General features: G+C 45.7%; 1 protein-coding gene and 1 long non-coding RNA gene across 2 annotated transcripts in view; one reads left to right on the top strand and one right to left on the bottom strand.

Moving 5' to 3' along the window:
- Gm35723 overlaps positions 1-24,006 on the bottom strand; it is a 63,357-nt gene that overhangs the window by 4,729 nt on the left and 34,622 nt on the right. The gene's annotated exons all lie outside the window — the stretch shown is intronic.
- Positions 15,998-20,216, top strand: Smim23 (small integral membrane protein 23). Its single transcript, NM_027050.1, has 4 exons — positions 15,998-16,167; positions 18,443-18,494; positions 18,673-18,740; positions 19,901-20,216. The coding sequence occupies exons 1-4, from the start codon at positions 16,075-16,077 to the stop codon at positions 20,096-20,098; spliced, it is 411 nt and encodes a 136-aa protein (NP_081326.1). The 5' UTR covers positions 15,998-16,074; the 3' UTR covers positions 20,099-20,216.

The raw sequence follows: 24,006 nt of genomic DNA, 5'->3' as shown, positions 1-24,006 counted from the left end.
CCACCTAAAGGTCTCTCCATATGTTTGAGACAGCTTTAACAGTCTGAACTGCAGGAGCGTCTGGTGGCTGGCAAGCATTCCAGACGAGTGGTTTTCTAAAAAGCCAAGTTCGGGTTTGACTCTTTGATTGGAAAAGTATCTATTTCACTAAGGGCGATAGGCCCCTGGCTGCGCTCTCAGCAAAACCCATAAACCAACAGTTGGAATGCCGGCTGCGAGTAGGGAATTCTTTTGGTTTGCCTTCAAGGACACAAAACATTGCAAAGGTCTTCTCTTTGGCAGAGAGGGGCCTGGCATGGAGAGCTGGCTAGGGGTGTGTATGGAAAGAGTCAGACGTGGGAACCAACAGACTTGGGTTCGAATCCTGACTTTGATATCAGCAAGTCAGGTCTGACCTGGGGAAGGAGAAGCAGGAGGGGGTCATCACATCTAAATCCAGCCTTCCTCATCTGTAAACCGATCTATCTGCATAGTCCCTCTGCCATGCTTGGTGCACAGTAGTCCTTAACACGCATGTTTACTCCCACAGCATACGGTGTTAGCAGAGGAATAGTGACAGATCCTCAGACAAGTCGCATACTTTCTTCTGAGGTTGCTGAATCTGGCCTGGCTTTTGTCTGGGTTTGCTTGTATCCACTGACTAAATCAGCAGATAATCATAGGCCTTACACATGGGGGCTCAGCCAGCTCCGGACAGGAGGGATTCTAAAGATGTAGAAGGTGTTTCTCCTATAGAGGTGCTGGGACCTATCCAGGACTCATTAAAAACAAACAAACAAACAAAAAAAAAAAAACCAAACTGGAAAGTGCCATGGGACTCTATAACTAGACAGAAGACACAGGGGTAAGAATGGCAGCCAGGGGCCATCGGGGCCAGGCAGGTAAAGATCAATACCCAACAAGAGCCCAACAAGAGAACACCTAGGTTCCACCTGAACAAAGCCTGAACACCTAGCACAAGTGTGTCACACTTGTGAGCTTGGGTAAGTGTGTCACACAAGCACATTGAGTCCATATCAATGGGTGGAAAAGCTGCCGATTAAAGTTTAAAGTTCACACCTTCTGCAGTTCCATGAAAAGGGAAAGATATCTGTGGTTGACCAAGGAGGATGGAGCTCAGGCAGGCCTTACATGCTGAATGGAATTTCAACATGCCTATGTGCATTCACTACACAGGACCTCTCTCAGTTGCCTTTGAAGCTATGGGGTCTGCATCTGATGCCTCTTGTAGCAAGCAGAAAGACAAATGGCATTAATTTAAAAGACACTTGTGAAGTCTGATGGGATCAAGGTCATTAGATCTTGTATGATCCTGAATCTGGCCACAGCCACTTAATTACCTGACCCTCTTAACTGCCATGACTATGGTTAGTTAGCATTGACAATTGGAAGACAGCTTTGGCACTCTCCAGTCTAGCTCCTTCCACTCAAGGTGTAGCCCACCTTGATATACTTGCCCTGTGGCACAGACAGTAACACTGCTATCACTAAGAAGCAGGGCTGTAGGGAAACCAATCCAAAGCTGCACAGAGAATCAGTGAAGCAACATAGACATAAGTCCCCTGAGCATACATCTCCCTCCTTCCTACCTCTTATGGGTGGCTGAAGTTCAAGTTCCAAACCTCTTGAAGCCTAGTCTAGATTTAGCCGTCCTTTTCCTGCCCCACCCGACCCTGTAACTCCTTCAAAGTTGCCTTTGAACTTGATTCCGAGGTTCTGCCACAAAACCTGGGAAGTGTCCTGACCACATTGAAAAGTTTCATGATGTTCCTTGTAAAATCACAACCTGACACATGCCTATTGTGTCCATGGTCCTTCTGTTCCTAGCTGCCAGAAACCCAAAGTGGCTTGTAATGAAACAATCTGGCTTGAGTCTGCAGGAGCCTCTTTCCGAGCTATGACACACCCACATTCCTTTATGAACTTGGCCTTGACCTGCCATCTGGGGTCAGCACAAATGCAGACTTCCTCAGGAGACCCCTGACAGCCTTATAGCCCGTGAGGAAGTGGACATGAGAGACAATACTGTGGGGCAGATGAGTGGGTTCAGAAATGTACCAGACATGGGTGATTTTATCTTGAATTGAAGTCATTTCAACCTCAAGGGGCTTGTGGCCAAGCCAGACGTCCACCCTTGGCCACATTCACTTGACAAATACAGAGTTCTCTCCTATGTCCTCAGAAGGCCATACACTTGTAGCTCCTGCATGGGGTCTGCAGGTCCATCTTGCATGGGCTCTAGTCCATCTTCTTTACCCACAGCCACGCATGTGCAGGTTCAGAGAGGGACTGCGATTGGTAGAAATGGTGGAAAGCATGCAGCTTCATCACCCAGCGCCAGGGCTGAGCCCCAACCCCTTCCCCTTGGCTAGGCTCTCACATGCTTCTCCTTGAATGGCCTGTTCCTCTTGCTTTGAGAACCTTGGAATTCACCGTGTTCTTCAGCATATGCTCACCAGAAGACTTAACCCCAGGAGAAGGGGCAGGTCAGATTTCTCGGGGGACAGTCTTTCTGATCCCTTCACACCCTCAGCGTGTGTCTTGAAGACCCAACTCATCATGAAAAGCAGTAGATATGATACCTTCAGCTTCTGGGGTCTTGAGTGAGGCCTCCATTTCTCATATGTAGGAGAGGGATGTGAGATTCTGCCTTCCCGAGTTGCTGGAACGATTCCAAAAGACAACAAGGACTCTGACCCCAGCTATGAAAGAGCAGTCCAGGAACAGCTACCACTGTCACCATTTTCACATGCAGCTCTCAGTCCTTAGGACATCTTAGAAGACAGGAATTTGAATGTATCTTAGTTTGTTTCTATTGCTATGATAAGCACCAAAACAGAAGGCAACCAGGGGATAAGAGGGCTCATTTCAGCTTACAGTTGTCATCCGTCACAAAGGGAAGTCAGGACAGGAACTCAAGCAGAAGACTGGCGGCAAGAACTGAAGTAGAGACCGTAGAGGAATTCTGATAACTGGCGTGATCTCATGACTCGACCTTTTGTCCTATATACCACCTGCCCACGCATGGGTGGCCCTGCACACAGTAGGCTGAACCCTCCCACATCAGTCAGTAATCAAGAAAATGACCAGACCTCCCTGCAGGCCAATCTTATACAGACATGTTCTCAGTGAAGATCCCTTTTTCCACATAGATCTAGGTGTGCATCATGTTGACAAAAACCAACCAGTACAGTTTGCCTCTTGTTGACCTGACACACAAACACGTCACTTATCAAACCATGGCTTCCTTTCTTGCTCATCCCCAAGATTTCACATTAAAATCACAATATAAACATGGTGTGATTTTAAAAGCTTCATGGTATGTAAATTTTTCTATACTTTTAAAGTTCAAGTTCTCTTTAAAAGTCTAACGTGTCTCAACTGCAGGTTCCTATAAAATCAAAATTAAGTATTTTCTTACTCCAGGAGAGAGTAACCAGAACAGAGTCAGAGCAAAACCAAAGTCCAACTGTGTAAAGTTCAGGGTCAGCCATCTGAGGCTCAGTGCCCTCTGGGCTGCAAAGGGCTTTCGCAGCTCCCTTCTCTGGCTCTTCCCTCTGCAGCATACATAGCTTGCCTCCATGGCTCAGGCTAGCTACACTCCCCACTTCCTGCTGTCCTTGATTACCATCCCATATCTTCAGTCTGCTGGGGCCTTTACTGAACTGGGCTGTGCTGTCACCATAGCCTTTGCTGGGCTCTCTTTAGGGACTCTGGTCTTACCACATAGTGCAGAGCCTCAGCTTCTCTCTATGATCCCTCTATCCTGAGGCATCTACTGCAACTGGGGCTGCACCTTCACCAATGGCTCCTCCTGGTCTCTCATAGTGCCAGGCTGCAAGTGCTCTCAAGCACTCAAAACCAGAGAATTCTTAGACAATACCAAGCTTAGCAACAGCACCTGGTACAACCTCGGCTACGTCTGGAATACAGCTTTTGTGTGCTGACTCTGAGGAAACACTTTGCAGAGGAATTTGCCTCAAAGATACCTCCCCCCAACAACACCCCTCCACCACCACCACCCCCTACCCCGGTTTTCCAAGGCAGAGTTTCTCTGTGTGGCCCTGTCTGTAGGTCAGGCTTGCCTCAAACTCTGGTATCTGCCTGCCTCTGACTCCCAAGTGTTGGGACTAAAGAAGTGTCACACCTGCGTTGTACTGGTCTAATTCGTAGCTAATTGTTCAGCACCAGCTACCAGAACTATAAATTCAAAATATTCAGTGGCCCTCCATAGTACCTTTTACGTTTCCCTTTGAAACTCTATAAGCCAGGCCTCCAGCATCTGCACTGCTCTCAGGATTATTTTCTAAATTCCCACAATAGCTCCTTAAGCTCCAAACACTCAATAGCTTTTCTGACCCTAAATTCCAAAGTCCTTCCATCATCCTCCCCAAAATAGCATGTTCCAATTTGTCACAGCCTTACCCCCACTCCTGGTACCAATTTCTGTCTTACTTTGTTTTCTTTTGCTGTGATAGACACCATGGTGAGGAAAGGGTTTACTTCACCTTACAACTTCCAACATGAAGGGAAGTCAGGACAGGAGCTCAAGCAGAGGCCATGGAGGAATGCTGCTTACTGGCTTTCCTATATACCCCAGGATCATCTGCCTAGAGGTGGCTTCACCCACCATGGACCAGGCCCTTCCAAATCAATCATTAATCAAGAAAATACCCAACAGACTTGCCTATAGGCCAGTCTTACGGAGACATTTTTCTCAATTAAGTTTCCCTCTTCCCAGGTTTATCTAGGTTTGCATGAAGTTTACAAAATCCAACTAGAACCTTATCCTGATCACATAAAGTGCAAGGTGTAGCCCAAGGTCTCACGGTACCTTGGTGGGGTTACTTTCAAAGCTGCTTAGCTGTGCAGCCAAGACCCATCTCCATACACCATCCCAGAAAGCCCAGGCCATGCATACATATCCCTTCCCCTTTGCACACTGCCTCTCAAGACAGTTTTGTTGCCAGCACAGAGCCTATCCCATTCCCTTGCATGCGAAGAAGCCATTCTGGCTGCTGAAGACTGGGTGCTCAGCCAAGGTTCCCAGGGACAGTAAAGCCATGGATTTTACAGTGACTCTTGGAGAAAGAGCTCTCATGGCAAAATAGACATTTGCCTTTCCTTCTAGTCTCTGGAAGAATGCATATACTATCCAGGGACACTGCTTCATCACCACCAAATGGAAGCCCTCCTCCCCCACTACCTGGCAACAGGGTGATCTTAGAAGCAAGTACCTCTGGACCGTCAGGCCTCAAGCCCTATTCTAATGCTAATTTTCTATAAGGGGTCTCAGTGGGGAGCAAATGGCTTTAGGAACTCAATGGCACCACTTCGGTCTCTCCCTCCCCGCCAACTAACTTCAGTATTTTCCATTCTGTCCCCCACAGGTGGCTGTTGAAGTCACGTGCAGAAGGACTCAGGTGTCAGGTGTCAGGAAGTCTCAGCACCCTGCTATTGATTCATTTGTCTGTAGACATTCTAGACTCTCTGTCTCCGAGACAGGGCACGACAGAGTGTGTGACGAGGTGAGCCTGCCTGATTTTTCCCGCCAGCTTTCCCCTCCACCCACCCACCCTCCTTTTCCTTCTTGGCCTCGGGACCCAAAGTGTTCTGGACATATTTTTCATTTTTCCAAATATCAATTGCTTTTTTATTCCCTCTCTGAAGCAGTGAGTAATAAGAGTTGTGTCTGGTCCTGAAATTCCGACTGAAATAAATTAGCCCAATGACCAACGGGAGGTGCCTAGAACAATACACAGGGATATTTGGCTTGTTACAAAAGAGCCCCTGGATGTTGAAGTACAGTAAGTCTAGAAGCACATTGCAGAGCAGCGTTGCCAGAGCAGGGGTGCAATGAGCCATCCAGGCAACGGAACGCCTCGTAAATTAATCCTGCCTTTTCTTTCCCATTTGGTCGGCTCCTCCGTTCTCTTGACCTTTTGATTAATGGGGCATGCAGTAGGAGGTTTTTTTTGGTGCGGCCTGTGTCCTTGGCAGGCAACGTATGCCAGAGCCGTGTGTAACATATACATCTGTCCCCCTTAGCTTCTCTAGCATTGAGGATCCACTTGCTACATTGACTCGGGAGAGGGAAGATAGACCTGGGAGGGGCAGGGAGTTAACAGGCAGTGAGAGCCAACTAAGTGCCCAGAGATGGGAGAGAGGTGCTGATCGCTGTCTAAGGGTGCCTACCCTTTCTCCTTGCTGGTCCTTTCTGGTGCTGCTGAATGGAAGAAAGCATGGGTTGCTCACCTTCCTGAATGCACTTACCTGTGACATCCCATTCAGAAAGCCTTAAAGAGTGGCACCGCCCTGCCCTCCACTACAGGAGCTAGAGTGGTCCTGGCATCTGCTCCACCACCTGCCATTAGGGGTTAGGCCTAGGGCAAGAGTCAGCTTAGATCAGTCCCTCGTGCTGTGCTGACTCCCAACCATAAAATTATTTTCATTGCTATGTCATGATTGTAATTTCGCTACTGTTATGAGTTGTAATATAAATATCTTTGAAGATAGAGGTTCACCAAAGGGGCTGTGACCCACAGGTTGACAAATACTGGCCTAGAGGCACTCACTGTTCAGAACTTTGAGTCTTGGGGGACTGTTGCCAAAACAGGAGGGCAGATTGGGAAAAGTCTCCCCCAAAGTTCCCACATCCTAGTCTCTAAAATCAGTGAGTATTACCCTGTGTTGCAGAGGAAGAATGTAAATGTCTTTAAATTAAGAATTCTGTAATTAAGAAAATTGCCATGAATTCTCTGGCTGGCCCCAGTACCATCCCATGTTTCCTTATGAAAGGATGGCAAGAAGATTTCACACAAGCAAGAAACAAGGGGACAGGCACACAGAGGCAGAAGCCAGAGTGACATGGCCGGAAGTCAAGACAAAGGCATCTTCCAGAAGAAGCCCAAAGAGGCAAGGAAAGGGTCCTCCCCAAGAACCATGAGAGGGAATACAGTCAAGCTGACGCCTTCATACTTCCCCTGGCTAGTCAACCCAAAACAAGCTAGAGTCATTTAGGAAGAGAGAACCTCAACTGAGGAAATGCCTCCCCAAGATTTGCATCTAGGCAAGTCTGTAGTGCATTTTCTCAATTAGGGATTGACTCGGGAGGACCCAGGCCATTGTAGGTGATGACCCTCCTGGACTGGTGGTCTTGGGTGCTGTAAGAAAGCAGGCTGAGCAAGCTACAAGGGGAGGCCAGTAAGCAGAGATCTTCCGCGGCCTCTGGTTCCGTTTCTACCTCCAGGTACCTGCCTGAGGTCCTGCCCTGACTTTCCTCAGTGATGGACTATGATGATGTGGAACCCTTTCCTCCCAACTTGCTTATGACCACGGTGCTCATCCCAGCAATGGAATCCCTAGCAAAGGCAGCACTTCAATCATGACCCGAGACCTATGGTCTCCAGAGCTGGGAGAAACTTATTCTCTGTTGTTTTGGCTCCTCTGGGTGTGAGAATTGGAACACAACCCATAGAATATAGGAAACATGAGAGTTTAAAATTCCCCCTGGGTGATGGAATCTACTCACCCAGAGCGGAAGCTGGCCTGGTACAGAGTTCTGGGTCCAGACAATACCCAACATAGCCCTCCACAGGAAGCTGCCACTCCTCCTTGGGTGCTCAATCTTCCATCAGGCCTGAAACTCTTTGGGCATCCCTTATGACCCTTTCTGATTTCGTGTAACAAAGAGGGTGGCTATGGCTTGACATCCTGAGTAACTCCATGAGGCAGGGCTGTCATGAAGATTTGGGACAAGCCACATACGGGCCCAGCACAGTGCCTGTCACAGCAGACAAGTGTACCCCCATGTCATCCTATGCATCATTAAATCCATGCCTCCACACATCTGATGGCCCACAGCCTTTGTCCTCACCACTAGTCTTCCTTCTTAGACCATTGCAAGGCCCCGGGCCCAGGCCAGGACTAGGTCCTAATCTTAAGGCTTGGCTACTGAGGTCTTTACCAAGAATAACCATTTTCTCCCCAGATTTCCTTCTTTCTCTTTTCTGCTAGTCAGGGCACCCCTTCCTCTATTAAGCCACATCCCTTCTCTGTCCCACTCACCCCACTCACCCTTCCAAGGCTTGGGGGTCTCACTGCCCTGTAAGCTTTCTGCATAGGCTTATCATGCCAAGGCCTTTAGAGCCTGATGGGAGAGCTTAATTGTCTAGGAGACATGATAGCATTTGGGGAAATAAGATGGATGCTAGGAGGAGACAGGAGGAGGAGGAGGAGAGAACAAGAAGGTTCACTTCACTCGGGCCTCCCAGTGACCTCACAAGACCTGCATGATGACCGGCCTGTCATACAGACCCAGAGACCTAAGGTCACTTTTCCAAGTGTCCTGTTACAGTGGCATCAGGAGTGGACCCAGATGTGTTTGGGAGACAGGACTCAAGTCCGTAGCCCTGCTTTGTTTCCTCTTGTTAGGTGTGTGACAAGTTTCTCCCTTGCTGGTGTGTGGGTTTTAAGACTAGGTTTTGGCTTGGCCCACCATATGCATTCACTGGCTTCCCATTCATTCCCTTCCTCCCTGTTTATTCCTGAAGTCACTCAGGAAGCCACGCCCTTGCTCCTCCTTCTTGGCCCAACCCATGACCTTCACCTGAGCCAGCTGCTGGGCATGCTTCAAGGACAGAGTGGGCATGCTTTTCCTGCCCTAATGCCAAATCCCCATGAAATGACCCTCAAAGCTAATGCCAGAAGGGTTTTCAGTGAGGTTTCCTGAAATAATTCACCAGGTTCCTAGAGTTTTCAAGACTGGTGAGTTCCTCTTTCTGTGATGGTAGTCACTTACTTTCAATGAGTTGCAATGAGCTCAGAGGGCAATCTTTCTGTATCCACACTTGACATAAATGTTTAAAAGATAAAGTCCAAGAGGCCAGGAACTTTGTAGACATGGATACAGCCATTGTGGAACCTTGAATGAGAATGGCCCCCATAGGGCTCGCATATTTGAGTGTTTGGTCTCCAGTTGATGGAACTGTTTGGGAAGGATTAAAAGGTATGGTCTTGCTGGAGGTGGGTGTGTCGCTGGGGTCAAGTGCCACATAACTTCAAGCTTTGAAGTTTTATTCCTAGTTTTCTGTCTCTCTGTGTGTCTATGTATCTATCTATGTATCTATGTATCTATGTATCTATCTATCTATCTATCTATCTATCTATCTATCTATCTATCTATCATTTATCATCTATCTCCTACTTGTGGATCAGATGCAAGCTCTTAGCTATTGTTCTAGCTCCATGCCTGCCTGTCTGTTACCATGTTCCTCACTGTGATGATCATGGACTCAAACCCTCTGGAACCATGAACCCCCAAATTGAATACATTCTTTATAAGTGCCCTTGGTCTTGGCATCTCTTCGCAGCAATAGAACAGTAACTAAGAGAGTTACAGATATGATGCAAATGGCCTTGTAAAGACTGCCCACAGGTGGGAAACGGGAGCCTTGAATAACGTTCCTTTCCTCTAACTGGCTTGGGTAGTGATAAAGTGGCCTTATTGATGTAAGCTACAGTCTCCTGCAAAATGAGGACAGTGTTGTTCAGCACAGAGAGCCAATATATGGTAAGTCAGTATCTTAGCTGTGTGTGGTGCTAATGATGCAGAAGAGGACATAGGGAAGGACTGGGTGAACTCATACCAAATACCTAAGGTGCCAACTGGAGTGGGTGTGGGACCTACGGGGCCTGGGGGGAGAGGACACATGGTTATGATTGACAGCTGAAAACTGAAGTGGAAATCCACACTGTACACAAAGGATGATGCAGGTTTCTTTGCTTTGGGTTGAAATTATACAAACTCTTTGTAGTAAGCTAAAAGGTGTTAGAGTTAAATAGACCGATACTCAAGGAAGACGAGATACTGAGCTGCTAATGTAATGTCCCCATCACCCCAGGCCTCCTGCCCTTGTAAGGTAATGGTGAAGATGGAAGAAGCTAATGCACAGAAAGGACTCGGTGTGAGTTTGGCACACAATAGGCACTCAGCAAATAATAACCACAGTCACTAGTGTCCTTCCTTAGCCTTGGTAGGCCTTCTCTTCTTCACTGTTAAAATGAAAATGATACCTGTTAATGAATTATTTTTTTATATAAACAAAAGCAGTGATTAATCAGGTGGCTGTATTTCTTTACCTTATGCTATTCCCCAATACCCAAAAATTAAGATTTATTTAAACTACATCTGAGCAGTTAAATGGTCTTTCTTCACCATCGACGATAACCTGGCCACCTCTCAGCCCCATCCCATGATACTTGCATGTTATTGATCTGGCTCTTCAGGCCTGTTCTTCATGGCTCCAATTCCTCCAGCCAGCCAGCTAATCTGAATCTCCCTCTCTCCCTCTCTCCCTTTCTCCTTCTAACCTCTTTCCATCCTCCCTCCCCTCCCCTCTCTCCTCTCCTTCTCCCTTTCCCCCTCCCCTCTCCCTCCCCTCTCCCTTTCCTTCCTCTGGTTGATGGACATCCTGCTCTATTCTCTCTTTTGCCCAGCCATTGAGTGGTCAGCATTTATTGACAAGGCAGAGAATAAATAGTGGGAACTGTTTACACAAACTTGAGACAGGAGATTCTTGGTATAAGCATTGCAATTCTGTATCCAGGTTGGAACAAGATATGAGAGCAGGGAAATCAGCATTTTAATAACCCAATGGTCAACTTACACAGCATACAAAAAAAATTATGCCTACAGATACCTAAATTGCTTTACTCATTCAACTAATTAACAAGTCAAGTACTGTGAAGACCAAAGTGTGTTCACCACTGTAGAGAGCATGTAAGTAAGAACAGAACTGAGTTGGACATTACAGCGAGCAGCAGCTAGCTCACCTCAGCTCTGTGTAGCAGATAAGAGTTGGATGAGCAGCCAGCTCCTGTCAGCTCCATGTATAGCAGATAAGAATGAAGTACTATGTAACAATGGAATGCTAGAGTGTGATTGGCTAGATTGTGACTGCCCCTTGGAGCTGATGAAAGCAGAGGCTCACAGCAGGCAGGCAGACCTTGATGCTGTGACAGTGAAGAGTGTTGTGCTTTCTTGCTCTCCAAGCAGAAGACAACTGACTGCCACCCTGGCTGCATTGAGATAGAGGGTCCAGAGGAAGAAGGAGCCACCACCCGAGACACACTGAGGGACAGACAGATTGTCCTTGCCTGTGAGCCTCTCTGCCTCTTGCATCTGAGTCAAGTACCTCATGGGTGTGTTGTGGACTGATTCTTGTCATTGTACTGAGTAAACCTTGAGGTCAATCAAATGGTATCTGGACTCTGTCTCTCCTTCCCAGCCTTAAGCTGGATATGACTCCCGACAAGCAGACACTGCCGTGGCCTCTCAGAGCTCACAGTCTGATGCTGGTCTTTATTCCTCCTTTAAGCAAAGGTTTATTTAGTGCATAAGGAGCTGCACAGTGGACATTAGAAATACAATGACTTTTACACAATGGAGTACTACTCAGCTATTAAAAAGAATGAATTTATGAAATTCCTAGGCAAATGGATGGACCTGGAGGGCATCATCCTAAGTGAGGTAACCCAATCACAAAGGAACTCACACAATATGTACTCACTGATAAGTGGATATTAGCCCAGAAACTTAGGATACCCAAGATATAAGATACAATTTGCTAAATGCATGAAACTCAAGAAGAACGAAGACTGAAGTGTGAACACTGTGCCTCTTCTTAGAATTGGGAACAAAACACCCATGGAAGGAGTTATAGAGACAAAATTTGGAGCTGTGATGAAAGGATGGACCATCTAGTGATTGCCATATCCAGGGATCCATCCCATTATCAGCTTCCAAACGCTGACACCATTGCATACACTAGCAAGATTTTGCTGAAAGGACCCAGATGTAGCTGTCTCTTGTGAGACTATGCCAGGGCCTAGCAAACACAGAAGTGGATGCTCACAGTCAGCTATTGGATGGATCACAGGGCCCCCAATGGAGGAGCTAGAGAAAGTACCCAAGGAGCTAAAGGGAACTGCAACATTATAGGTGGAACAACAATATGAACTAACCAGTACCCTGGAGCTCTTGTCTTTAGCTGCATATGTATCAAAAGATGGCCTAGTCGGCCATCACTGGAAAGAGAGGCCCATTAGACTTGCAAACTTTATATGCCCCAGTAGAGGGGAACGCCAGGGCCAAAAAGGGGGGGTGGGGGGGGTAGGGGAGTGGGGGGTGGGTATGGGGGACTTTTGGGATAGCATTGGAAATGTAAATGAGGAAGATACCTAATAAAAATTTTTTTTTAAAAATGAAAAAAAAAAGAAATACAATGACTGGACAAACAATTCGGTACCCAAATATCTTCAGAACTGTAACCTACTGAAACTGCAGCAATCAAGAGTGATGTCTAGTAGACAACATGTGTCAATAAATATTGTGTATTAATTAGATGCTAGCTACAGTTTGGGGAAAGCATGAAAATATGAGAAATTAATGATTCCTTTGCATATTTGGAATATAATGGAAGCCCCTCAAAAAACATATATGTTTCACAAAATGCATGTAAGGCATACATGCTTAAAATTATAAGACACCAATTATAGAGATAAAAATCTAATCTAATCTAATCTTAACAGAAAAGCATGCCATGATCATAGACTAACACAGCATAGTAAAAATGTCTGAGCTCTCAGATCAGTAGGATTGAGTCAGTCTCAGCCATCAAAGCTTTTTGTAGACAGGCACACTTATTCTGAAGTTTGTGTGGCAAAGACAAACCCTAGAAGAACTGACCATCTTGATGAGGAAGAGGAGAGAGAGAGAGAGAGAGAGAGAGAGAGAGAGAGAGAGAGGGAGGGAGAGAGAGAGAGGGAGAGAGAGAGGGAGAGAGAGAGAGAGAGAGAGAGAGAGAGAGAGAGAGAGAGAGAGAGAGAGAACTGTGCTCAATATGTCTGCAGTACAGCTATGGCTATCAAGACAGTGCAAAGATTGACACACAGACCAATGCAGCAGGATTTAGAGCCACCAATATCCTCAACTGGCTTTTGACAAAGGTTTATCAAATGCCGCCAGAGCCATTGCACATCCATAATGCACAGATGTATGCATACACACAATATATATAAACACATTTCTTTTTTTAGTTTATAGTTTATGTGCTGTGTGCATTTTGTCTGCATGTGTATCTGTGGGTTGTATGCATACAGTGTCTACAAAGACCAGAAGAGGGTGTTGGATCTCCTGGAACTGGAGTTACAGATGGTTTTCAGCCACCATGTGGGTGCTAGCAAAGAACCCAAGACTTCTAAAAGAGCAGCAGTGCTCTTAACTGCTGAGCCACCTCTCCAAACAACAAGTTGGTGAAAGAAAGAAAGAAAGAAAGAAAGAAAGAAAGAAAGAAAGAAAGAAAGGAAGGAAGGAAGGAAGGAAGGAAGGAAGAAAGAAAGATAAGAAGGAAGGAAAAGCAAAATTCTGAAAAGAAAAAAAAAATGATGAATTTGGACCATACTAAAAGTTCAAACTTCTTGTCTGTAAAAGTTCATATTAAGAGAATTTTTTTAATGGTCTATAGACTTGAAACAAATCCTAGTTTACCGTCTACCAAGAAAAGGATTTGTTGCCAGAATATACAGAGACCTTTTAACACTCAACTGTAGAAAAACCAATCCAATTAGAAAACAGGCCAAAGACAGGAGCAGCTGGTTCACTAACAAGTGCCCGTGGTGGCAGATAGGCACATGGAAGATGTTCAAGATGTTATCTACCAGAAAATGCACTCTCAAACAGCAATAGAGTGCCTATGAGAGAGCTAAGATTTAAAAAGAAAGTGGAAACATTGTTGGTGAGGATGGGGAGAGAGTAAGTCCTCAACATGGCTGCACAATGTCCGTCATCTTGGGAAACTCCCACGATCCTTCTGAAACCATCACGCAGGGGCTGCAGAGACAGCTCAACAGGTAGGAACACTCACTCCTCTTACAGAGGACTCAGGCTAGGCTCCTCGCACCCACAAAGCAGCTCACGGTTGCCCGTAACTCAGTTCCAGGGCATCTGAGCCTCTTCTGGCCTCCACAGGCTCTGAGGGAAAGCTGGTGGTGTGCACATAAACACTCAGGCACAAGCACTTACACACAAAATAAATGGTTTTAAAATCCATGCCATTTTATATACTTACTTACTATATAATAGGACATCCTGCCCTAGTCTCTCTTTTGCCCAGCCATTGAGTGATCAGCATTTATTGCCAAGGCAGAGAATAAATAGTGGGAACTGTTTACACAAACTTGAGACAGGATTTTATATACTTAATTACTATACTGCCTAGCAAATGCGCACTAAAACATCTATCCCAGAGAAATGAAAACTTATATAAAACCCTGTGTAAGAGTTCCTATTACCTTCATTAATAAGAATTCCAAGCTGAACAGTCTGGCTGATAGTGTGTGTGTGGAGCATGTCCTTTGAGGGCTGAATGGTTAGAAATAATGTCACACACACACACACACACACACCCAAGGGTGGGGGCGAGGGAGGGAGTAGATAGACATATATAATATAGACACAGCTATGTAACATGAAATACCATTCAGCAAAAAGGATGTCCTAATTGGTTTTGTGTCCACGTGGCATAAGCTAAAGTCATTTTTCAGAGTTCAATTAAGAAGTTGTCCCCACTAGATTGATCTGTGAACAAGCCTTTGGGGTATTTTTCCTGATTGATGTGGGAGGGGCCAGCTCACTGGGCATTGTCTCCCCTGAGCTGGTGATCTTGGGAACTGTTGGAAAGCAGGCTGAGCAGGCCAGTATGCAGCAACATCCCCCCCCCCCCATGGTCTTCCCCCCTGCCTCCAGGTTCCTACCTTGACTCCCCTGGATGATGGACTATGAGCTGTAAGCTGAAGTAGACGCCCCGCCCCCCCACCACCAAGTAGTTTTCTACCATGGTGCTTTATCACAGCAACAGAACCCCTGACAAAGGATGAAGACAATAATCTGGATGAATCTCCAAGCAGTTACCCTGAGATCACCTCTTTAACCATGGGCCAAAAGCACCCATAGATAAGAATACCCAGACAACACGGCATCTGTGCTGAATGTATAGACTTTTCCTTGCATCCCTCCCCGCACCCTCGAGCAGCCATTCATACCACACTGATGTGGCACTGGAGACGGCCAACAATCTAGATATAATTTAGAGTCCTCTCGAAATTGTGTGTTGGCTACATGCAGGTACTGTGCTGTTTTATACAAAGGTCCCGTGCCTCCTTGGCCCGTGTGTCCTTTTAGAATTCTGTATATCAGCAGTTATCAAACTTACAGATGGCCTCAGTGTTTGAAATTAAACACAAATGTAGACACACATGTGCAAGTACCAATAAAACTGGTAGATTAAACCATGCCTCCAGCTGTGAAGCCTACAGTAAAGCAAGCTGATACCATGGGTAGAAATAGGGAAATGGGGTAAAACTGGGACAGGGCAGATCCATTCTCGGTGCTACTCCTTACTGCTTCCACCTGGGTGGGAACCTATCATAGTCTCCATAGATTTTTCAACTTGCATTCAAAATGGCTTTGGTTTTCTTTTTTCTAATTAAAGATTCACATTATAGTAATAACTTGCAAATATATCTAAAAAGAGAAAAATTCCTAACTGAAAATGTAGTCATTCACGCATCTCTTCCTAATGCTCACTACGTGTGTGCATCCATGTGTGTGTGTGTGTGTATCTGTGTGTGTGTGTGTGTGTCTGTCTGTCTGTCTCTGTGTGTCTCTGTGTGTGCCTGTGTATGGGTGTATGTTTGTATCTGTGAGTGTGTGTATATCTGTGTATGTCTGTCTGTCTGTCTGTCTGTATGTATGTATGTATGTATGTGAGTGTCTGTGTATGTGCATGTGTATGTGTGTATTTGTGTCTATGTGTGTCTATGTATGTGTATGTGTGTGTGTTTATGAGAGACACTGGTTAAATCTCAGAGTGGTGGGATTTGCTGCCTTCTGCCTTCTGTGACATCAGAACTCATGCTTGCTTGATGACACGGAGTGGGGGAGGGGAGTCATCTACATGCCTGTCCACTGAAAGTACTTCCATCTACCCCAAGACTTTGACCCTGAGCAGAGACATGACAATCCAGAAGACGGGTTGCAGAGGCCGGGAAGCAGCTGAGGTAGTTGAACAGAGAAGGAGAAGTCACCACTGTGATGACAGGAAACAGGTAAGGCCAGGGTGCATTCCCTGCAGGGAGTCAATTCCTCTGAAGCCCCACCCCCAAGTAGATCCCACTACTGGGTCTCAAGCATCCCTCTCTTCATTCTCTCTCATAGCAAATAAGATAGTGCTAGTGTCATATGTTAAAGCCCTAACTCCCAACTGACTCAACCCGTAGACAAGGCTTCTAAGAAGATGACTACAATTAAATCTCTTGTCTCATGGGACAACTGAGCCCTTATTACAAAAGGCAGCAAGGAATACATGGGTCTGAGGGAAAACCATCCAAGGACACAGCGAGAGTCGACACATGGGCACCCCAGAGAAAGTCTCCACCCAACAGCATGAACACCCAGAGACTTTGTGTCGACTGTCCAAAACCTCTAAGTGTGGTACAGTGGCGTGGAGGGGCTAGCAGGTGGAGACTCGTACTGATTTAGCATCAGCAAAAGTCAGAGATGCAGAACACTGAAGCAACAGAACCCAGGAGCAGCCACATAACACATAAAGGGCATCCACATAATTCAACAAGGAAAAGGCAGTCTTAAAAATAATGCAGGACCACTAGATATCTATATTTTTAAGACTCTCCAGCCATATTCTACATTATATATAAAACATCTACTTTAAAATGGGCCATACACATAAATGTAAAATCTAAAAACAATAAAATTTGTTTAGAAGAAAATTAAAAAAAAATAGAAAAAGAATCAAACCTTAGAATTGACAAATGTTCTAGTCTTCACATAGGAAGCACAGACCCTAAAAGGATGAGTTGGGATTTATAAAAAGAAACTTGTGGGTTGGAGAAATGGCTCAGCCGTTAAGGGCACTGGCTACTCTTCCAGAGGTCCTGCGTTCAATTCCCAGCACCCATATGGTGGCTCATACCCATCTGTAATGGGGTCTGGTGCCCTCCTCTGGAGTTCAGGTGTACGTGTCATTTTTCATAGACGTAAAGAAAAGAAAAAAGAAACTTGTTCATTTTCAAATGATAACAAAAAGATAAGACAGAGTTGATAAAATAGTCACAATGAATATTTCCCAACTACTTAGATCCAAAATATTCCAAGAACTTGACATCTTAATCAAAAGAAAGTCCACTAAAAAAAAAAAACAAAAAACAAGCAAATGACTTCAATAAACATAACGAAGATATGTAGATTAATGGTCACCAATAAAGCCATTAAGTGAAGCTAAGCCTCCAGTTGGAGGGACAGCTCAGCAGCTAAGAGCATCTGTTGCTCTTGCAGAGGTCCCAGGTTTGTAGCACCCACACAGTAGCTACAACTATCTATAGTAACTCCAGTTCCAAGTATCTTTGGACATCTGCTAACATCAGGTTTGCACATGTTTGCACATACATGCGGGCAGAACAATTATACATACACATAAAATTTAAAAAACACTTAGAAAGTAGATTGAGATGTCTTTACACAAAAATAATAAAATGTCCAAAATTGAAGTTGACAATATTAAGTGTAGACAAAGACACAGAACAACTGGAATTCTCTGACTAGATGATGGGGCAGAGCAGAGGAAACAGCTCAAGAAACAGTCCTGAATATTGTTCTAGAATTAAGCATACATTCATCCCATTTCTGGCATTTCTGTGTCTGAATAGTCACCCAGCAGACATGAGAAACATACCCACACAAAGACAAAGTACATGCATGTTCAAAGCACTGTTATCCATGGCCACCTTGAACAGCAAGCCAGGAGGTAAGGATTAATTGTGATAGGCTCATGCAACATACTCATCAATAAAACTGAACATACAAAAGCATGGAGCCAAACCATAAACATTATGCAAAAGACACCGTCGACTCATTTCCGTGAAGCTCGTGAATGAGCACCATCTCGCAGTCAATACCCCAGTGGACTGACTGAGAGGGGAATGGGGGACCTTTCAAGAAGATGGAGGGGGTCAGAATTTCATTGGGGTCACATGTAGACACTTGTCAAAACTAATCAGACTGTGCGTTTAAAAATGTGTGCATTTATGTGAATTATACCTCCATAAAGCTGGGACCTCCCACAGTCCACTTGGAATAAAAAAGACTTTAAGTGATTCAGAAAGGCAGTGGCAATGAAATTTTTGTCACAGCAGGGAAGAGGAGAAGGGGGAAGACATATATGTTGGCATTGTCCTGTCACCTGTATCTGCAAAGGTCGGAAGCATGTGTGACTTAGTGGGAAATGTCTTCAAGTGACTGTTAGCTCCCCGGTGACAGAACCCAAGAGTTCACCCTCCCGTGCCCACCCTCCTTTTCTCATTCCAGACGCTGTTGGCACTGCTCATCTTGGTGCTCTACCTGGGTATGGGGATATCAGGTGAGCATTCTGGAACCCCGCAAGAAATCAAGTCTACAGAGTCATGTGGAGGTCCTGAGGAGTGGTGCCTGTGAGCAGCCCCCCTGCCCTGCCTGCTCCCACTGCCCACTGCAGAGACCATTCACTCACACTTATTTGGACTGTGTTTGTTAAGAGGTAATATCTGTGCCTGTTTCAGGAAGCAGCTGGGAAGTGTCAGGACAGACCAAGGACTGCAACCACTTTCAGAATCCTGTGACACCCCAGGTAACATTCAGAGATGTGTGTGCTAAGGAGTCCAGGAAGGCTTCTCAGAGGAGATGTCATCAGTGAGCTAGTTAGGAATGAATAGAAGCTGATCTGGTGGGGTAACCCAGGCAGAAAGAACAGCATATCTTATGCAAGAGGCCTAAGGGCACTTTCTTAAACAAGAAACCTGCCTGAAACTGGGCAGTGGTGGTGCACACCTTTAATCCCAGCACTTGGGAAGCAGTAACAGGTGGATTTCTGAGTTTGAGGCCAGCCTGTTCTACAGAGTGAGTTCCAGGACAGCCAGGGCTACACAGAGAAACCCTGTCTCGGAAAACCAAAAAGAAAAAGAAAAAAGAAAAAAAGAAAGGATAGGAAAGGAAAAGGAGAAGGAAAAGGGGAAGGGAAAGGGGAAAGGGGGAAGGGGAAATGGGAAAGGGGAAAACGGGAAGGGGAAAGAGGGAAGGGGAAAAGGGGAAGGGAAGGGAGAAAAGGGAAAGGGGAGAGGGAGAGAGAAGGGAGGGGGAGAGAGAAGGGAGAGGGGGAGAGAAAAGGGAGAGGGGGAGAGGGGAAAAGGGGGGAGGGGAGGGAAAAAGGGGGAGGAGGGAGGGAGGGAAAAAAGGGGGAGGAGGGACGGAGGGAAAAAAGGGGGAGGAGGGACGGAGGGAAAAAGGGGAGGAGGGAGGGAGGGAAAAATGGGAGGAGGGAGGGAGGGAAAGGGGGAAGGAGGGAGGGAGGGAAAAGGAGAAAGGGGAAAAGGAGAAAGGGGAAAGGAGGGGGAAAGGAGAAAGGGGGAAAGGGGGGAAGGGGAAAAGGGGGGAAAGGAAGAAGGGGAAAGGAAAAAGGGGAAAGGAAAGTGGAAAGGAAAAGGAAAAAAGGAATAAGGAAAAGGAAAAAAGGAAAAAAGGAAAAAAGGAAAAAAGGAAAGGAGAGGAGAGGAGAGGAGAGGAGAGGAGAGGAGAGGAGAGGAGAGGAGAGGAGAGGAGAGAGGAAAGGAAAGGAAAGGAAAGGAAAGGAAAGGAAAGGAAAGGAAAAGAAAAGAAAAGAAAAGAAAAGAAAAGAAAAGAAAAGAAAAGAAAAGAAAAGAAAAAAGAAAAGAAAAAAGAAAAAAGAAAAAAGAAACCGGTCTGAAAAATCTGAAGACACAGATCTGATGTCTGCTTTTCACTTGCCTTCAGGGCTTTGAATATCAAACCAAGGAACCTGCTGAAGAGCCATTAAGGACCCTCAGGAAGTGGCTGAAGATAAACTTGCATGGCTTTTTGGAGAAGTTAGAGAAGGAGGTCAGAGAGCTGGAGCAGCTGGTGCGGGACCTGGAATTCTGGCTCGATGCCCTTCTGGGAGATCTGCGCCCAGAGGATCCCTGCTTCACCTAAAAGGTCATTTGTGAAGGGCAGGTGCCTGGACCTGGGGAGCAGAAGAGGAGGTGATGATGTCAGGCTCTGACACTTGCTGCTCCAGGCAGGCTGGAGAAAATAAAGTGACTGAGAGGTGACATGTGCAGCTCACTGCTCCTGTTATGGGCACTGAGGAAGAACAGAGGGACTGTGGGGGAGGGGGTCCATGCTGTGAGCTCATTTCTTCTTTTCAACTTACTGGAAACACTAAGCAAATTTCCTTAATCTCTCACTTTAAAAAAATGTATGTACATATGTACGTGCATATGTGCATATTCGCGGCCATATGCATGTGTGTATACGCATAGCATTTGTTCATATATGAACACATGCACACTCACATGCCAGTTCACATGTTACTACATTCTTCACATGTGTATTCATCTGTGTATGAATGTTTTTGTGTGTGCTCACATGGATGCTCAGGTTTGTGAATGCATGTATGTGCAAACCATGAGCCTCACCAGACTTTACATCTGCCAGTGCTGCTAGGAATACATTGCTACTACTTTTGAACTTCCAGACTAAGGGATTTGGCTGTAGCTGCCTGAAGGAATAGAGACATTTTCTTCCATGTGATAGGAAGAAGCCTGCAAGCCATAGTGTTCTGCCTGAAACAGTCAAGGTGCTCTCTATACGGGGCTGGCACAAGAGTCCTGTTAGTGCTATTGGTGACAGTGTTACTAAACAGGCACAGACACTCAGGAGCAGAAAAAAGAGGAGGATGTGAGAGACAAAGCTATCAGGATGATGATGACAAAATCACTCACAGAGGCAACTTTAAGATGTACAGAGAAACCCCTCTCCTTCAGTTTAGAAGATCAAACAGTCTCTGATCTACACAGGATTCCCCCTTTCTGTTACCTCCAGGAAATGGAAGCATTTGCTTGTTTCTAATTGGAATCATGTCAGCCTTGCTGTCCCAGGCTATTCATGGTGCCCTTTCTATGATTTTTGTTTTCCTGTTTTAATACAGTTGCCACATGTATACCAATTGTTAAAGCTACTCAGGCTCTTTGGGAAATCTTGAGGGGACCAATCAAATGATCCCAGGGGACAGCTGTCATCCAGGGAATGGCACCGCAGTTGATGTGCCCAGAGGAATTAATCAATTGCCATTAGAGATGGAAAGACTTGCAAGTAACAGTCACAATGTTTTCACTCTGGGTATCTGGCAGGGACTTGGAAGCAAAGTCTGTGTCTTTCCATTTTTGCGTGTTCGGCAAACATTCTCTGGAGAGGGGTTGGTCCTGTTTGCATCTATAGCTGCATCCTGGGTTGTGACTGCACCAAAGCACGTGCGCTGCAGGAACTTTAAAAGACTCAAACATAATCTCAACTACACACACTCTTCATTCAAGTCTCCATACCTGCAGCCCATATGTGCATATGCACATATTTGTTTTCACGTTACATATATTTATATTACACAATGCAGAGAGCTTATGTCACATTATATTATATATCATGTTATAGTTTATGTTATTCAACCAGATTATTTCCAAGTCTGAAAACCCAAAACCTGGAACATTCCCAAATCTGAGATTTTTTGAGCATGGGCACAGCCACAAGTGGAAAGTTCACAACCATCCTCATGAAAAACAGAGCCTAAAAATACTGCATTAAGTGAGCATGGTTATAGGGGGGGGTTTGTACATGAATCATAAACTATATGGTTAGTCTATGTCCCATCCCTCAGTTATCTCCTTAGGTAATGCAAATATTCCACAACACAAAAAATAACCAAACCCAAAATGTTTATGGTTCCTGGTATCTAGAGAAGACTATTCAACTTGTGTGTATTTATATATATTATTATATATAATTGTGTGTATGTGTGTGTACATGCAAATGTGTGTGTGCATTTGTAGGCAGGTGCTCCAGCATAGCATGCCCCGGGAGTGGGGAGCCTGGGGCAGGAAGGTCTTCAAGAAATCAAGATGGCTCCCTGGACCCAGCAGGAGGAGTTCCTGGAGCCTCCCCCCAGCATGCTGCTTTCACCTCAGCTTGTCTGTTCCTCTTGTCTGTCTGTCCCAACTCCTCCTGCTTCAGGCTTTCTGCAATCCCCTCATCTCAGAACTCTGCTTCAGGCTCTAGCCAATGGCTCCTAGCCCCTGCAACTGCTTCTTTGCCACCACCTTTAATTCTTACTGACCGCATGACTCTGTCCGTGGTTCCCAAGTAAAATTCCAAGAGGATGGGTTGTGGGTGGCTGACCTAGCTTGTTGGCTATTCCAAGCTGATTTTTCATATCAACCTGCCTTTGGATTGATACTGTGGTGGCCACCAGAGAGGACAAAGTCCAGCCAACTTCTGTACCCATGGAGGCTCTGATCCATGAATTAAAAGTATTCAAGAAAGTCACTGCAACTGTTCTGGACAAAGCCTTTTCCTGATTCTCTATGTAGTGCGGTGTGACAGCCATTCACATCCGTTTCCCTTGTACTGGTACAACGAGCTCTCTAGAGATGCCTGAAGCAGGGGTGGGGTCAATTCAAATACTTACACTGTGCCCACCTTACATGAGGGACTTTTGGTACCTGGAAGGATTCTGAAATCAGTCTCCTGAGCATACTGAGGGACACCTGTACTTTAAGAAGAGCTGACTAATAAAAATAAACAGTCTGGGGTCATTCCCCTCCAGGGACGTGCATGCGCGCGCGTGCGCACACACACACACACACACACACACACGGTACAGAAGTCTCAAGGGCAGTTTGCTGTATAGTCCTACTTTGCTTGATGGCCCCGCCAAGGCAAACACTGCTCTTTTTTTTTCATGAGCACATTTACTACTCTCTGATTACACGTTACCTACCACACAGTAAACGACATCGACATACACCTGCATTGTAGGGTGGGTCTAAAGGCTAAGACGACAAGAAGTTTCAAAGGGCTGGTGAGGTTAAAGATAGGAAATGGCAGAAGGGCAAGCGTCTGTGAAAGTTTGGGGTGGTGAGGTCTTCCTTTGCAGAGTCGGGCTGTGAGGATCACAGGCCTGAGAGTTGCAAAGCTGGGTCCAGCTGCAGAGGTGAAAAGGCAAAGCCAAGTCGGACAAATTAGTGGATGAGGAGATGGACAGACAGCAGGTTCAGACATGCAGACAGGGGAACAGGCAGACAGTAGTGTAAACAGGCCGTAGCAACAATGAACTGATCAGAGCTGAGCTGAAGCCTCTGGGACAGTTGGGAGTTCTGTCAGCCTCTTGACATGAATGATACATGGTAGTGTGACAGTTGGTAGGGATCTTTGTCGTTGCAGGACGAGGTGTCCACCTTTTATTTAACTTTTTATTGCTTCTTTGTGAATTTCACATCAAGCACCCCAATCCCACTCATCTCCACTCCCCTTTATGCCCACCACCCAACCTTGCAACCTTCCCACCAAAAGAAAAATAAAATCTTGTGTGGAAGCTGTAGTGTGTCATAGTATGTAACACAGTGCACCCTTCTGCCCACACTTCTTTATTTGCAAATGTTCATCACAGTGAGTCATTGGTCTGGTTTGAGGCCTCTGACTTCTGCTATACCATCAATACTAGATTCTTACCAGACTCCTCTTGGATATCCTGTTGTTGCCCTGTGTCATGGAGATCCTGCAACATTGAATCTACAGGACTGGACTCTTCATGCTCTCCAGGGGTAGATAGATGAGGTAGATGTTGGGGTGGACCAGCTCATAGCCGTGTGTCTTAGTTAGGGTTTTATGGCTGTGAACAGACACCATGACCAAGACAAGTCTTATTTAAAAAACAACATTTAATTGGAGCTGGCTTACAGGTTCAGAGGTTCAGTCCATTATCATCAAGGTGGGAACATGGCAGTATCCAGGCAGACATGGTACAGGCAGAGCTGAGAGTTCTATGTCTTCATCTAAAGGCTGCAAGT

The sequence above is a fragment of the Mus musculus genome, chromosome 11 (assembly GCF_000001635.26).
Source record: "Mus musculus strain C57BL/6J chromosome 11, GRCm38.p6 C57BL/6J".
NCBI classification, from domain to species: domain Eukaryota; kingdom Metazoa; phylum Chordata; class Mammalia; order Rodentia; family Muridae; genus Mus; species Mus musculus.
This window is presented reverse-complemented; position numbering and strand designations above follow the sequence as displayed.